The sequence below is a fragment of the Stegastes partitus genome, unplaced genomic scaffold (assembly GCF_000690725.1).
Source record: "Stegastes partitus isolate 25-593 unplaced genomic scaffold, Stegastes_partitus-1.0.2 Scaffold150, whole genome shotgun sequence".
Classification (NCBI taxonomy): Eukaryota; Metazoa; Chordata; class Actinopteri; family Pomacentridae; genus Stegastes; species Stegastes partitus.
The window spans coordinates 699,146-714,859 of NW_007577881.1; the positions used below are offsets into that span (position 1 = coordinate 699,146).

Consider the following 15,714-nt stretch of genomic DNA (forward strand, 5'->3'; position numbering starts at 1 on the left):
ATATTCTGTGTTGTCTTTTGCCATGTTTAGCCCCTTTATTGAATAGTCATGCTGCTCTAACACCTGAATTTCCTTCTGGGATTAACAAAGTCAGTCTAAATCTAAGTCTAAACTGCCTTCAACAAAGCAGAAAGAGAAACGAGACTCAGTGGAAACCAAACTTTAATTCAAATACACTTTTTTGTACGTGGTGTGTCAGATACATATATGATGGAAGTGATTTCTGATAGGTTTTCCTTATGTTTGCCTTCCAATACAGTCCCACAAGCACACTAGATTACATGCAACGTCAGGAAATAAGATGTGGAAGGATGGATGGCCTGTGTGCACACTTATTGACATTATAAGCAATCAAGTGTGTTTTATGGGACTATTGCCTCCTGTGTGTGATTTACTTAGAATGATTATTGCATATGGATATGTTGTAAAAGACGATATTTCCATAATCAGAATTATTCAAACAAGCTGCATATCAAGCGTTGCGCAATGTCAATCAAGGATATCCATGTCAGTCTGTCTACATTTGCATCAGAGCCTGGAGACTGGCTCCCTATAGATCGCAGCACACTAGCAGCAGCAGCAGATGAGGCTCCTGGCTGATCCCAGGCCTGCTTCACTACATGCAAGCGGACGTGCGTCGCATAGGCGAGACGCTGCTGCTGCTGCTGCTGCTGCTGCTCAGATGCACCGACAGATCCGTCCTGACGCTCCCAACCTCTGCGCGCCTCCGACCTCCCGCTCAGCTTTCGCAAACATGTTTGCTTTATGTCGGCTGCACCGTGTTTTAGCGGCGCTCTAGACGAGGCTGTGGATGCGTAATTATTGCGCCATGCCGCCGCACAGCACCGTCCGCCGCCGCCGCCGCCGTATTCCTGGAGACGAACGGGAGACCTCCGCCATCGGTGGAAATTGAGATGTGTTTTGTGAGCCGCTTGTCGTCTGCTGAGCGGATGCCTTCCGACATGGTGTGTAGACCTGAAGCATCCTGCCTCTATTCAGCGGAGAATGGGAGGACGGACAGAGGCGCTTTTTGCACCGGACACTTGTGAGATGAAGGACAAGAAGAAAAAACGAGACACGAAATGATTTTTGTTTGGTTTTGGTGGGGATTACAGCACATCGGGATGGAGTAGGTTGTTGTTTTTTTTTCTTCTTTCTGTTACAGGGGCGGCGGATCGTGTTGATTTTTTTATTATTTTTTCTTCCATTCAGCCCTGGCAGGATACTACCGCTCGTCGATGAATTGATGTGGGAATACGCGCTACCTCGGCTGCATAGATGGCAAACACAAGCGAGTTTGGGGAGAGCAGCCCGTCCTTACAGAACTATGCGTCCACGGCCTCTGCGGTCAAGCTGGCCTCCCTGGGTCTGATCATGGGCATCAGCCTGCTGGGCAACGCGTGTCTGTCGCTGCTGCTGCTGAAGGACAGCTCGCTGCACAAGGCTCCCTACTATTTCCTGCTGGACCTGTGCCTGGCGGACGTGGTGCGCTCCGCCGTCTGCTTCCCCTTCGTGATGGCATCGATCGGCGGCGGCTCCTCGTGGCCGTACAGCGCGCTCAGCTGCAAGATCGTCGCCTTCATGTCGGTGCTCTTCTGCTTCCACGTCGCCTTCCTGCTCTTCTGCGTCAGCGTCACCCGGTACATGGCGATCGCCCACCACCGCTTCTACTCCAAGCGGATGAACCTGTGTACGTGCGTCGCGGTGATCTGCATGGTGTGGACCCTCTCCGTGGCCATGGCTTTCCCGCCGGTCTTCGACGTGGGCACCTACAAGTTCATCCGTGAGGAGGAGCAGTGCATCTTCGAGCACCGCTACGTGAAGGCGAACGACACGCTGGGCTTCATGCTCATGCTGGCCGTGATCGTGGGCACGACCCATGTGGTTTACATTAAGATGCTGTGCTTCGTCTACGACCACCGCAAGATGAAGCCGGCTCAGCTGGTCCCGGCCATCAGCCAGAACTGGACCTTCCACGGCCCCGGAGCCACCGGACAGGCCGCCGCCAACTGGATCGCGGGCTTCGGCCGCGGACCGACGCCGCCGACGCTGGTGGGCATCCGGCAGGCTTCGCACCCCGGCAACAGGAGGCTGCTGGTGCTGGACGAGTTCAAGATGGAGAAGCGCATCGGGAAGATGTACTACATGATCACGCTGACCTTCCTCGTCCTGTGGGCTCCCTACATAAGCGCCTGCTACCTGAGGATATTCGTGCGCGGCTCTCCGGTGCCGCAGCTCTACCTGACCGCTGCGGTGTGGATGAGCTTCGCCCAGGCGGGAGCGAACCCCATCATCAGCTTCCTGTTCAACAAGGAGCTCCGGATGAGACTGAGAGCCTGTTTCCCCTGCTGCCTGGGAACACAGACACCCATGGAGCCATACTGTGTCATCTGAACCGTACTGGCCAACCCCAAATACTGCCAAAGACTAATTTACATCTTCTTTCAGAATGTACACAGAGTGCTCCCCAACATGTGTTTGTAAAGGATGTAGAGAGAGAGAGAGGGGGACCAACCTCAGTTTACCTGCATTTCTTTTCATTTGTGGCAAATGGTTTACCAGCTCTTTTAATCTGAAAAAGGTGTAGAAGCTACATGAGACATGTTAGAGTTGACTGTGAAGCATAATGTGAGATTTTCATAAAGATTTTGGAGGTTTTCTGCCACACCAGCAAGACATCAGCCACCTTTTAATTTATGCCTCTGCATGCATTAGCTGACATTCATAGGTCACAGCACATGTGTCAAACATGTTATTTGGAGACTCACCAAGGCTCATTTCATCTCCTTTTTCCCCCCAGCACACTAGTGTATTTCACACGAATGTCACTTTTTGGCTATTTTGTTTGTATATTTTTTAAAATTCTACTCCAACATTCGAGGTTGTTTACCCACCGGGAGACTTAGGACAGAAACGCTGCAGAAACTATTTTATCAGCCGGCCGGACTTAATCTTGTGACACACTTAATCATTTGGATACCACAGTTGAGATACAGATCTCAGTATATTTTTAATGAGGGTAATGTCACATTTGTAAATACTGTAAAGCTCCAACTCACCCCCCTTTACCGCTTCTGCTTTTTTTTTTTTTTTTAAACCAGATATGTTGTATATTTCATAATCTCTTAGAATTCTACGTGTTGGAAAAAGTGTTAAAAGTCACTTTAAAAAAAAAAGTATTTTGCAAAAATTCTTATTCTCGTTCATCAGCCGTGTTGAGAAATGGGTTGGTTCACGTTCCCTGCAGGATGCATTGCAGATGGCTTTCTTTTTCTATGGATGTGGACGCTGGGACTCTGAAAAATGTGAACAATTTGGTGCTTTGGAAAAGGATGTTTGCATTGTTTGTATTTCTTAGCAAATAAATAAGAAATGGATGATAAGTTGTTTGGACTCTATCATCTGTTTTTAACAAGATGCTGTTATTTGACCCATTTCTGTTCTTGGAGGAGATCTAAGATTCTTGAAAGAAAACCGTCAGATACTGAACATTCTGTGCAGAACGTTTGTGCAATTTTCTTTTTCCAGGCTCACTTGTGTGCTCTGATGGATGTTTTATATTTTCTAGTGTCTAAAAACCTTCAGGAATGAATGTGAGCAGGTTGCATTTATCTACAAGAGAGTCACGTACATGTTTAAACATTTTTTCCTTTTCAGGAAGAAGGAGGGTTGCACACATATTTGAACAAACTGGCTGCTACATGGATGAATGAACTGGATGAGTGCATTTTTTTTCTTTTCAGGACTGTGATACAGAGGTCTGGTTTTCATACAGTTGAGGGACTCACAAGAGAGAGTTGTTTTAAAAGCATCAGATCCCAAAAAAAAGGTGTTTTTTTACATGTTTAGTTCAGCAGATTAAGAATCTTTTACAGTCAGCCAAAAGCTGTTTTTATTTGTGATGAATACGTCCATCATCTGGTGAACAAATACTGACCAGAACCCACAATGAGTTTAATTAGTCCAAAAACCAAATTATATATCAGCTCCAACACGTACTGAACAAATTTAATATCAAAAAGTCAACTTTTGATACGTCTAAAGTCTGCTGGAGGCGACCAAAACTGAGATAAAATCAGCATTAATTCGCAAACGTTCTCTGTCTGCCTCTAAATCTGAGTTTTTTCGAATGGAGTTTGGTTAGAGGAAGGTTAATTTTAGGGCTGCAACAAACAATTATTGTTGATTAATCAATTAGTTGTTTGTTCAGAAAATGGTGTAAAATGTTCACAAGTGTCTGAAAATATTCAGTTTACTCTCACAAAGGAAAGAAACCAGAAAACGTTCATATTTAAGAAGCTGCAATCAGAGAATTTCCTTCAGAAACAAATCAAACTGATTTGATTACCAAACTAGTTGGCGATTGTTTAATTATCAGCAGCTAACCAATTTTTAGTTGCAGCTCTGGTTAATTCTCTCCTCTCAAAAACAGAAGAAAATAAATCTGCCGGAGGCGACCAAATCAGAGCTAAAAATCTCTCTTCATTCTCAAGCGTTCTCTGGCTTTAAATTGGAGGCTTTTTGAATGGAGTTTGGTTTCACGAAGGTTCGATTTAGGGCTACAACTATTTTGATATTAGAAGATGTTCACATTTAAAGAGCTGTTGTGGTGGAAACATCTTGTGTACTATATGTTGACATTTACCACCATGCATCTGACCCTCTTTGCATCCTGAATGTCCACTTATTTCTAAACCCCACCCTTCCAGTTTGTAATGTTTAAACCCAAGATAATGCTGAATATTTATAACATCAGTGGCTTTTTAACAACCAGAGATTGGGGTTGCATTCTACAGGCTAAAGACTCAATTTTATTCAAATTGTACTATTTTTAGATACATAAAAGAAATCATTTAAAGGGGATTTAATATGTCTCCAATCGAATTTATTTCCTGGTATTAGGGAGAGGGCTTTGGAGCAGCCTTTAGACCTGCATAATGGTAAAAATAAATCTGAAGAAAATATAAGTGATATCAGCTGAATGAAAAAATTACATTAAAAAAGGATTATGGGTTGCTTATCGCTTGACGGGGGTATTACAATATATTCAAACGCATATGGGAGAGTTGAGAAACTGTGCCTCAGTTCATATAATTGTAGATTAGATTAGATTAGATTAGATTAGATTAGATTAGATTAGATAGAACTTTATTGATCCCTGTGGTAGGGTACCTCAGGGAAATTGTTGCACTCAGATTTGTGAGTGTGTACAAGAAATTGCAAGTGTGTTTACTAATCTGTGAATGTTAAAAAAAGCAATAAATGCACTCAAGAAGCACAATGTACACTTAAAAAATGGAAATCAGATCATTCCTCGTTTCCACATGAGGTGTGTCTCCCTTTTTTTTGCATGTAACTTGAGCAGATTGACATAAAAACAAAACAAAAGAAACCTCCAACTTCCAACAGCTTAAAGACAAAAGGGCATTCATCTGCTCATACGGAATGAGTATTAACTCTTCGCAAAAAATCATTCCCACAATAGTAACCCCATAGCCCTTGTCCATGTGTTGAGGTTAAAATGAAAAAAATATAAAAGACGCTTTGCTCCTGGCCTGACACGAACCTGACATTTACCACCAATCTACCCGTCACTGAAAAAAAAATCCTCTGTCAAACTAATTATAGCCGGTGGAAACGTAATGTCAGTGTCATGTCACGTCTTCAGTTTGTGGCAACAGAAATACCATGGAGCTGCTCGTGATCGCTTCGTTTAAAGGTTTGATTTTCCCTTTTGAAAGCCTCACGCTGCTTGACAAAACACTTATCAAACAGTCAAACGGATACGTTTCAAAAGGCTGTTTGCGTAGCACCTGCTTTTTTTTTTTTTTTTGACTTGCAATTTTTATTTTCTGATATTACAATCAACATACAAAATATAAAGCACCTGCTTTTTAATCAAACTCAATCAAACTCTAAATCCTCTCCTCCCTCCCTAAGCCCGAAGCAGGCTATTGATTCACTAATTGCTGCTGCATTAATTGACATTGGCCTTGATTATACCAAACTGCAGCTTTTAAAGACTGAGCGATTCTCTCGGCACACAATTTAATCACTGCGCTTTAGTGAAATGTTTCTAAACTGTCTGTCCCTTCCGTCACCCTGATCTGCCAAACAACACCGAGTCCTCCCTCCCCTCCAACACACTGCCTGCCTTCAGTGCATCCATAACCATTAGAATCACAACATGTCTGCTTGTTCCTGACAGCTGGCTGCGCTCTGCTGCCGGCGTGCAGAGGTCTCACTGTGTGATTTCCACGGCTCTTTCAGCTGCAGGAAGATCCTCACCTGCACGTGCTCTCGTGCAACGCAAATGCAGGTTGGGTATTTTTGGCACATCGTGTTGTCTTCGGGGCACGCAGGCTTTTGCTGTGATGCAGGAGAAACGGGACTCTGTCTCCTGGGATTCTCCTGCTGGCTTTGTTATTGACCTTTTTTGTAGTCTTTTTAACCACAAAGCATCTATATTGACCTTTGTTCTTCTTACTGGCTTTTATTAAAATGAATTCTGGACAGCTGGAAATGTTTGTTGATCTGTAGATGTTAGTCTTGACTGCATCCAAAGATTCTGCATTGTTTACATTTACTTTTTAGGAAATAAGAGTTCTTCATGGATTTTGCATTGCACTTCCGCCTATGAACTCTCAATAGATGCACCAAAGCTGCTGCAGACAGAAACAGATCCTCTTTGTGTTTTTTTTTTTTTTTAATTTGAAGCATTCTTCCTGAAGCTGCAAGGTGGCTCGGTGGTTAGCACCATTGCCTCTCAGCAAGAAGGTCGCTGGTTTGCGTCCCAGTGAGGACACCCATGATCTTTCTGCATGGAGTTTGCATGTTCTCCCCGTGCAGCGTGGGTTCTCTCCAGGTTCTCCCGCTTCTTCCCACAGTCCAAAAACATGTTGAGGTTAATTGGTGATTCTAAATTGTCCGTAGGTGTGAATGTGAGTGTGCTTGGTTGTCTGTCTCTAAGTGTAGCCCTGTGATAGACTGGTGACCTGTCCAGGGTGTCCCCTGCCTTCACCCTGAGTCAGCTGGCATAGACTCCAGCCCCCCACGACCCTAGTGAGGATTGAGCGGTGTATAGATAATGGATGGATGGATGGATGGATGACATTCTTCCTTCTTGTTACACCATGATGCCTACATTACCCACAATGCAGCTCCAACGTAGCCTGGAGCTGCTAACCCCAAACTCTAGAGATCTGCTAAGGTCACGTCTTTTTGACTGTTTTTTAAACATTTTTAAACTATTCTGCAGCCCCTCAGAGAAACTGCTGAATAATGTCCATCACGATTTCTTACATGTCAAAAACAAAAAAACTAAATGACCTCCACAGTTTCATCCCAAGGTCTTCATACTCATTTGTTCTGAAGTTTTCAACCATATCAGTTTCCTCAGTTGCGGTGGGAAATGTAGATGTTAAGTTCACTGTCATATAAGTTAAAGAAAAACAGGGAATTGTATTATTTAGAAAGCTGGAACCAGGTTGAGCTTGACATTTATTCTTAATAAACACAATTTATCAGTAATCAAAATTAGCAAATCTCTCTCTGTACATTAATTTTTCAATCAATCAGCTTCTTATTTGAGCTCTTATCAGGTGACTTAATCTTAGATTCATAACTTTCAATCCATCCAATTTTATTTAGAGTCATCTCTCACATGTCATTTCACAGCTGTATTTAGTCACTGCCATGTTTGTCTCTTCCCAGTGACTTGGCATTCCTTTATGAAGTCTCACTTTCAGACTCCCACTGTCCAGTGCCGTACTACAGATCGCTCCACTGGGGGGTTTTTAAGGCTGTTTTCACGATCTCACGTCGACAGCCACAGAAGACCAATATCCATTACTAAAGTATAAGATTGATGTGAGTCATTGCTTTACACGCTGAACAAATCTAATTTTAGCCTTGAGCCTTAAAAAAAAAAAAAAATGCTTAGAATCATAGCCTGACAGTGATTCATGCCTTGGCAGTCCGACCATTTCCTTGTGTTATAAAGACCCGCAGCCGAGCTGAATGTGAGAAAAAAGGCCCGTCTCCCCTCTTCGTTTTAACACCAATTAAAATGTTCTCACAGTTTTTCTTTTTCTACGTAGTGGTTAGAAAAAGCTATTAAGCGCGAAAATTTACTGTCACATCTGCATTTTGGTTATGACTGGATAATGAGGCTGTAACCCAACATCCCCGCTCAGCAAGTCGTTTCATTAGCAGCGCGGGAACATGTGTTTCTCCTCGGAGGGCGGCTGGAAGCTCACCAAAAAACTCAGAGCACCGTGAGACGTGAAACCCCGGCGCAGAACAGAGAAATATGTCATATCTGGAGGTAATACTTATTGTGTTGCATTAATGAGATGTCGGATAATGAAAAAGGCTTGCGTCATTTGATAGCATTTGGATGCTAAATATCTATTTTCAAGCACAGCCAATATAGACGTAAAGTATTGGCTTTATGTTTTGTTCTCTGTAAAATCAAAGAGGACAACAAGTGGATTTACCTTTAAATATATAGTTTAATTTAACCTGAACCAACATGGTGATGCATTATTAAATATTAAAGATCTCTTTTTATTCCAAATAAATAAAAATAACAGGCTTTTAAAGGCAGGTAGAATAATTACAGTGCAGGTAACAAAGAGCGTAACTGCGGGTGTTGGTCCTCAGAGGTAGTAGTCTGGGTACTTGTACTGTGAGAGACATTTAGATTTGCCCTCCTCTATGGTGACGCACGACAAGTTGGGCAGGCAGGGGCAGGTGTGGTGGAGTCTTTTGCCGAAGAAAGGAACCTGAAAGTAGAGGAGACGGTGTGAGATCTGTTTCATTTTTGCAACGGATGCAGCGGTGGAGGATAAAAAGACAGACAGATGGAGGAGTAGTTCTTGTTCAAAGCTTCATAGACGATGTGTTTGTGGCCTCTTATATGAAAGAAATCACAGACAATGAAATCCCACAGGTACAACTCCATTTACAAAACCTCATTTTAAAAAATACATTTGCTGATACAGCGCTGATGACACCCAGGAACAGGGAAGGTGGAGAAGCTCTCACCTTGTGGCTCATGGGGTGGCAGTCATCTCCCTCCTGACCCATGGGCGTGCACATACGCAGGCTGCGGATCCACAAACTCACCGCACAGCACATCCCTCCTCCACACTGAGAGTCCTTCTCACAGGCCTAAACATGCACAAATACACCCAGACGATGAAACAATTCTTCTTACATTTTCTCATTATTGACTTGATGACTTATTTTATACCTTATACTGACTGTCAACAATCAAAATTCAATTTATCTCAAACAGCCAGATGTCTAAAATTCAACAAAATGCAGAATCTGTAATTATGGATGCAATTATATAATACCCCTGTGTGTGCAATGTACTTATGTGGTAATTTGTATATTAGCAGGCAATGGCATGTAATAGATAGGTGGGAAATGTGTCAGCGGCAGAGGTGCCATACACCACAGCAATCTGCTGTGCCACAGCGTTATTATGCTAATGGTGGTGTGTGATTACACCGGCAGTCGTACCGCAACAAAACACTTCAGGATTGGTGGTGATTTATTGTTCTGAGCGGCGGGATGAGAAAGCTGAGTGACAGCTCTCACTTTTGGATGAGATGAAGGCGGCACAATGAAGAGGAACAGAAGTGATTTGGTGTGACGGACGCGGTTGAAAATCGTCTTTCTGTTTTTATGGCTGCGTGCTCCCCTCTCAATTCACATCAGCAGCGCAGCGTGAAAGGGCTGCCGTGACAGAAATGGCCGTTTTATTAGCAGGTTATGGATGTGATTTATGCTTTTAGGCTGTTGTGTAAAATGTGATCTGGATTGGGGAATCATTCAAAGAATGCATCTGCAGCTTTATGGGTTGTTATAAATTGATATGTATTTATGGATAAGATGATAATCTAACATCCCTCATGCTTTTACAATCCACAAAAGGCCTGATTGCACACTGTGTTTGTGGCTTGTCTGGATTGACTTTTATTTTATGCATTTTTTTTTCTCTCTCGCTCTCTCTTTTTTTTAGCATGTCAAGGATATGAAATAGATTTCATTCTATGTTTCAGTACATAACATTTTTTACACTTTTCCTTTGCTAAACTTTGAAAATTTAATCAAATTCCTATGCAATTATTTGGGGAATAATTTGACGATTTCAAATTTGGAAAAAAAATACAAGTAAAGGATGATTATATAAGTCTTCTTCTTATTTAAAATGTTTAATTTTAAGATTTCTTTTTGCGCATTTTGTGGGTTTAATTCAATTTCATCAAATGGTCCATTCAAATAAATAAATAAATAAATAAATAAAATCACTGCATTCTTGGTCATCCTAAGAAACTTCAGTTAACACTCATGTAAATATTAAGCAGTGCACTCCATGTGGCATAAAAAGCTTGTCCTTGTTCTGCATATTCCTATCATGCTAAGATCCTTCCATTTCCCCCCATAGGGTGTCCACCTGTTTTGCCTCCACTTACCCCTGTGATGACGGCTGAAGATCCGTGGGACACCAACAGCAGGGAGAAGAGCAGCAGGATGAAGGACCTCATGATGAAGAGCTGTCTTTGTGTTCCCGTGCCCTCCAGGGTGAACAGAGAGGATGCTGAGGCGGACGGACCGAACTTCATGTGCATCCGTGACAGACCGCAGAGCCAAGTGGCCTCCAAACTCATGTGTTGAGGGGCTGGCGGAGGTTTATAAACCCAGCCCGCCATTCAAAAACTCTCTGACTCACTCGCGCCGGCGTCGCCTCGCAGAAGCCGTAGAAGAAGAAAAAAAAACAAAAAAAAAAACAAGACGACCAAGGTAAACTTTGACATGACAATATTCCTGCCTTTCAGTTTTTTTTCCCTTCCCCCTGACAATGCCCTTTCCCTTGATCATTAATTCATGTTTTCATACCAAAAACAAAGCTCATCTTGCACACCGTTATTCTCAAGTTTGCCAGGGATCAATGCTAACATATTCAGCGTAGTCTTGTGTCATATTGCTTGCATGTTCCCTGTCCTCCCGCTCTCACCTTTTCAGACTCCAAGGCCACAGCTTTGAAATATCCTTTCAAACCTACTCTTAATCGTTTCCACAAAGGAAGCAGCTTTAATTCATGGACACGAGTTTCTGTGGTCAGTACATTGCTGAAAATAGACACTTGAGTGGTAGAGGCCACTCTGATCTCTGATTGCTGGGAATCGCGGCAAGGTTCATTATTGCAAGGAGACAATGCATCCATGTCATTACTGATTAACTGCGTCGGCCCGTTGTGCTGTGTATTGTTGATTCTGAGTTAGATCAGCTTGGCGTGCCTGCCTGCTATTCTGTGTGGTTGAATGAACATCTGATCTACTGCCATTTATTGTACTTGAGTTATTTCAAAAAGTTAGGATGAGCAAAGTTCCTCGTGTCTCCAGTGACCTGACTTTAATAATGAGGCAAATATTAGCAGGTTTCAGAGATTTCTGGACAAACCCACGACATCTAATGACGTCTGAGAATTTTTGACGGCCAGTTTTCATTATTTTGTAGACTGAGTGACATTAACAAGCAATTAAAACGTTAATCAATGACGATAACGTGCTCATGAGGGCTCCTAATCGTGTCGCTCAATGATTTTTCAGTCCATTAGTACTGCTGTACTGTAATGTGTCAGAAAATTCAAAGGTGATAATTGGCAAAAAAACGATAGATCAATGTGTGAACAGTGTCGCAAACAAATGCAGACGACTGAGTGAGCAACACGCGGAGGCCTCGGTTTATTGTAGGGAAGAGACGAGTGCAATCGCCCGAAGTCACGTGTTTGACAACGGTGGCACCTCATGTGTAGCTGACTGACACAGCCAATCAACACTTTGTGAGCTAAATCTGTCTCCATCGCAGCTCAGCGGACTGACACTGACAACTGAGTCACACAGAAAGTCAAGAATCCAGCATGCAGGAGTGTTTCATACGTGCCCTGTTTGATCCCAGCGATTGTAGGGAAGATCATGCAAAGCGCTGCATGTTTATTTCTCTCATTTATTTAAAAAGTGGACAAAGCTGGGGTGCGGTTGTCTGCGTGACAACAGATTGGAGAAGACTCTCTGCTGTCATTGATCTATTTTTATTTCGATTTTTTTAGATGTCTTCACAACTTTGGTTAACTAAGGTCTCCCTCTGAGGTTCAACCAGTTGGTTCTTAAAATATAAGACACCAAGTGAGTTTCCAATTTACTTTTTTATTCTTCAAGTAAATCAGAGATGCGCTTTGCCTCCAGGTTTTTAAATAATTCATGGACAACCCGCAGCAGAATTGTTGCTATAACTTGGTGGAAGATTTAAAGAAAGGGTTAATGTGCTTAGTTCTCCTGTTTTGTTTTGTTTTTTTTGTTAGAACTTGTTAAACATTCAGTATTCTGAATGTGCTGCAGCTCTCTTTTTGGAACAGAAAAAAAAACATTTCAGTTATCCACCCTGTTGTACATGTAGGCATCTCTAAATCTTGTTTCGACCTAAGGCTTCTTTTTCTTGCTGTATTTTATGCAAATAAACATAATAACTGTGAGCAGGCGACTAACTGTACTTTAATATTGTCCTTGAACACATCCTTTGTAGAAAACAGACGCTGAAGCTGCCGTTGCTGCTCTGCAAACATCCTGATCATGCAGCGCATTCTGAGTAGACACAGTGTTCGTCTGTTATAGCACAAAGATGGGTTTTCGTCTGTTGTATCATCAAGCTGAGAGATGGCTTCGTCTTCCCTTCTTGTTGCCAAATACAAGATAAAAGATGTAGTGATTTTCATAATTGTATTCAATTATACTGAAGTAGATTTTACTGCACGGCACATTTACATCACTAAACGCTGTCTCAGAGAGTCACTTAGTGAGAAAGAGTTTTTTTAAAAAAATGCGGATGTCATCTGCATAATGTCACAATGATCCTCACAGATTGCAACAATATCGGCCCTGCATCAGCTCCAAGGTAACACTCTGGCTTCCCAATGGCTGCTGTGTGCACTTTAATGTTAAATACATTTAGGCTGCTTTTCATTCAGATAATTCACACCAACTTTTCCATTCTGCTGAGAAGCATTTTTATGCTAACGGTATCAAAGGCTATGTAGAGTAAGGTCAAGCAGCACCAGAATTGATGTTTTGCACCCTTACATCTTTATCAGTGCACTCTTGTCGTAACTGTATTCACTGATACATCCTTGACAGTCAAAATAATAATAAAACTCTCAATTTTGTGAAGTCAGTAATAGTATGACTAATATATGACTTTATAGATGACCTTATACACATCAAAGCATCAGCTCGGTAATAAATTGTAAAACTTATACAGAGTTTCTCGCTATTAGTGGTACTCAAAGCACTTTACGGTGTGTTTGTCACATACACATTTTCACACCAGTGGTGACAGAGCTGCCACACAGTGGGCTTGCCTGGTAACCAACCCAAGCCAACCTTGTGATTAGTAAATATCCCACTTTAGCACCAGATCCACAGATGCCTAATACAGTGTCAATGTCACACTAAAGCTTGCAAAGGCATAAAAAGTACGTACAGGAATGAACTCTCCTCTCCGATCACAAAAGGGCAACACTGACTAGATTAGCATCTTGGTGGGTGAGTTTTTTGCCAGTTCAAACTCTAACCCCTCCAGGAGGTCTTCCTAGGTGGCAAATCAAAAAACATTCATGGTTAGGTTTGTTGAACAATGTTGGTTGAAAGGTGGGAAGGAGTTGGCTGTTGCGTCTTTCATTGTAATTTGTCAGAGAAAACCTTAATTTTAATGTCCAGAAGAGGCAAAGCATGGCGCCGAATCAAGTGTTATAGTTAGCAAACCATCATCTCTAATATTTCACCGTTGCTATCCCAGTGCCAAAATCTTTAATGGCTTTACATGCATAATCCATAGTGAGCAGTGCTCATTACTACCCATTGTGCATCACTGCACATTTTAAACCCTTGCGTAGTCAGTGCATGTAATGACTAGACTGCTTCCATAGGCAAATCCCTGGATGGAGGCTTTTATTCCTCAAACGCAAGAAGGAAACAATTATTTCAGAAAATGCAAATGTGAAGAACAGGTGAGAGAAAGGTTACAGCTATATAAGCACTCACAGCTATTGTAGCGTGGTATCATTTCCTGCCTTAGAAGAACATTGGTATTCAGTTGTCTTACACACTCTTCTGAAGCAAAGTGCAAAGTTAAACCAAAGAGCTGTGTAAACACAGACAGGAGCCAAGAGTGTTTGAAAAATAGAGCCTGTTTGAACAAAAATGGAGCCATTATTTATTTTATTTTTTAGGTGCTGTGGTCTCATATGCATCTCTAGTTATTCCAGTTAATTAAAAGCGTGATCTCCTAAACTGTCACTGCACCCAAATGCTTTCAAGTACTACTGAAGCAAAATTATTTACTCAGTATATTCAGCAAAGATGCTGCTTTTGGGTCATGTCCTGGAAGAAGTCTTCCTCTTTAGTTAAAAACTAGAGGGATCACGATGAGAGTCTTCGGCAACGTGACAGACTTGATGACTTCACCGTCAGCATCTTTAGACTTTATAGGCCTCCCTTTGGCAGCAGCTGTTTTAACACTAATGGTTAGGATGTAATGAAGACAGAGAGCCATGAAGGAGTATTTACACCCTTGACAACAGACATTTCCCTTGGCAGCTGACCCAGCACAGCGCAGAGGGATAAACCTGCTTTGTTTACCGCTGGGAATGTACAGACATGTTGGATTTCACACGGGCTGCAGCGCTGTACAGCTTTTGTTGTTCTCTCATCCTCATCCTACCATCTCCAATCTCTTTTGCTCTACATCCATGAACATGTGGGAAGGACGCTTGCCAGCAGATTATGTTTTTTTTTTTTTTTTTAACCAGCATCACCAGAGCTCGTCATCAGAGGATCAGTTCCTTGGATGACATAATGCTGCCGCTGCTGTTAGCACACGAAGATCTCAGTGGACCTTCTCAATTATTATTTTAATCACATAACACACCAGCATTCTCCATTTGCACCTAATCAAATGTTTTTTTCTTCACCGTTGACCCTTTCGTGGAGGTTGCTGGCTGAATGTGGGCAGTGCCAGATTTGCACACCTGCTGGGACAGTCCTAGATATAAGATCAGGGAGGAGTATGGGGGAACATGTGGTCCATGATCGGGCAGATCTGCACTGCAGGTTAATCTCCTTTTAGACATGCCCTCCTTTCAGTTGAAGATACCCGAATATGACAGCTTGCAATCTTGCTAAGTCAAAGCTAGCAACATGTATGTATCATTTACAACACAGCACAATTCTGAACTGCATGCAGTCGCATTAACGGATAGGGACGCACAAGATTACAACGTAATAATGAAGGATGCTGCTAGTTGTCGTAGAAGACATGGCAGTCTAGGAATTGATGCTTCAAAAGCTGTGCCTTAATCCCAGTGGAAGCAGCCATCGAAAAAAGGTTTTGCTGGACTCTTGAGCAACACAGAAAATATCTGAACATTGGTCGGACGAGATCTTGAGGCAGTTCAACGGGACAGTAAGGTGCATGTGTCTGACACTCGATGTTCTGTCTAGTCTTGTGCACATGGCAACTATCTGCATGTGCAACGGCTCTCTCCGTTCCTGTTGTTGGTTCGTCTGAATGAAGCCTCAAGGACCACTGACGTAGAAGTTGTTGACAGATCATTGAAGGTCCCACACATAGACTGTATAAAAGATG

At 42.4% G+C, this 15,714-nt stretch overlaps 2 protein-coding genes across 2 annotated transcripts; one reads left to right on the plus strand and one right to left on the minus strand.

The window, feature by feature from the left end:
• The first annotated feature begins 1,278 nt into the window (after positions 1–1,278).
• gpr27 (G protein-coupled receptor 27) lies at positions 1,279–2,394 on the plus strand. The gene has a single exon (XM_008279250.1). The coding sequence runs from the start codon at positions 1,279–1,281 to the stop codon at positions 2,392–2,394; it is 1,116 nt and encodes a 371-aa protein (XP_008277472.1).
• A 6,266-nt stretch (positions 2,395–8,660) lies between these two features.
• prok2 (prokineticin 2) lies at positions 8,661–10,643 on the minus strand. Its single transcript, XM_008279251.1, has 3 exons — positions 10,488–10,643; positions 9,049–9,174; positions 8,661–8,786 (listed from the first exon to the last, which is right to left on the minus strand). Exons 1-3 carry the CDS (start codon positions 10,641–10,643, stop codon positions 8,661–8,663), a joined length of 408 nt encoding a protein of 135 aa, XP_008277473.1.
• Between the last annotated feature and the right edge of the window lie 5,071 nt (positions 10,644–15,714).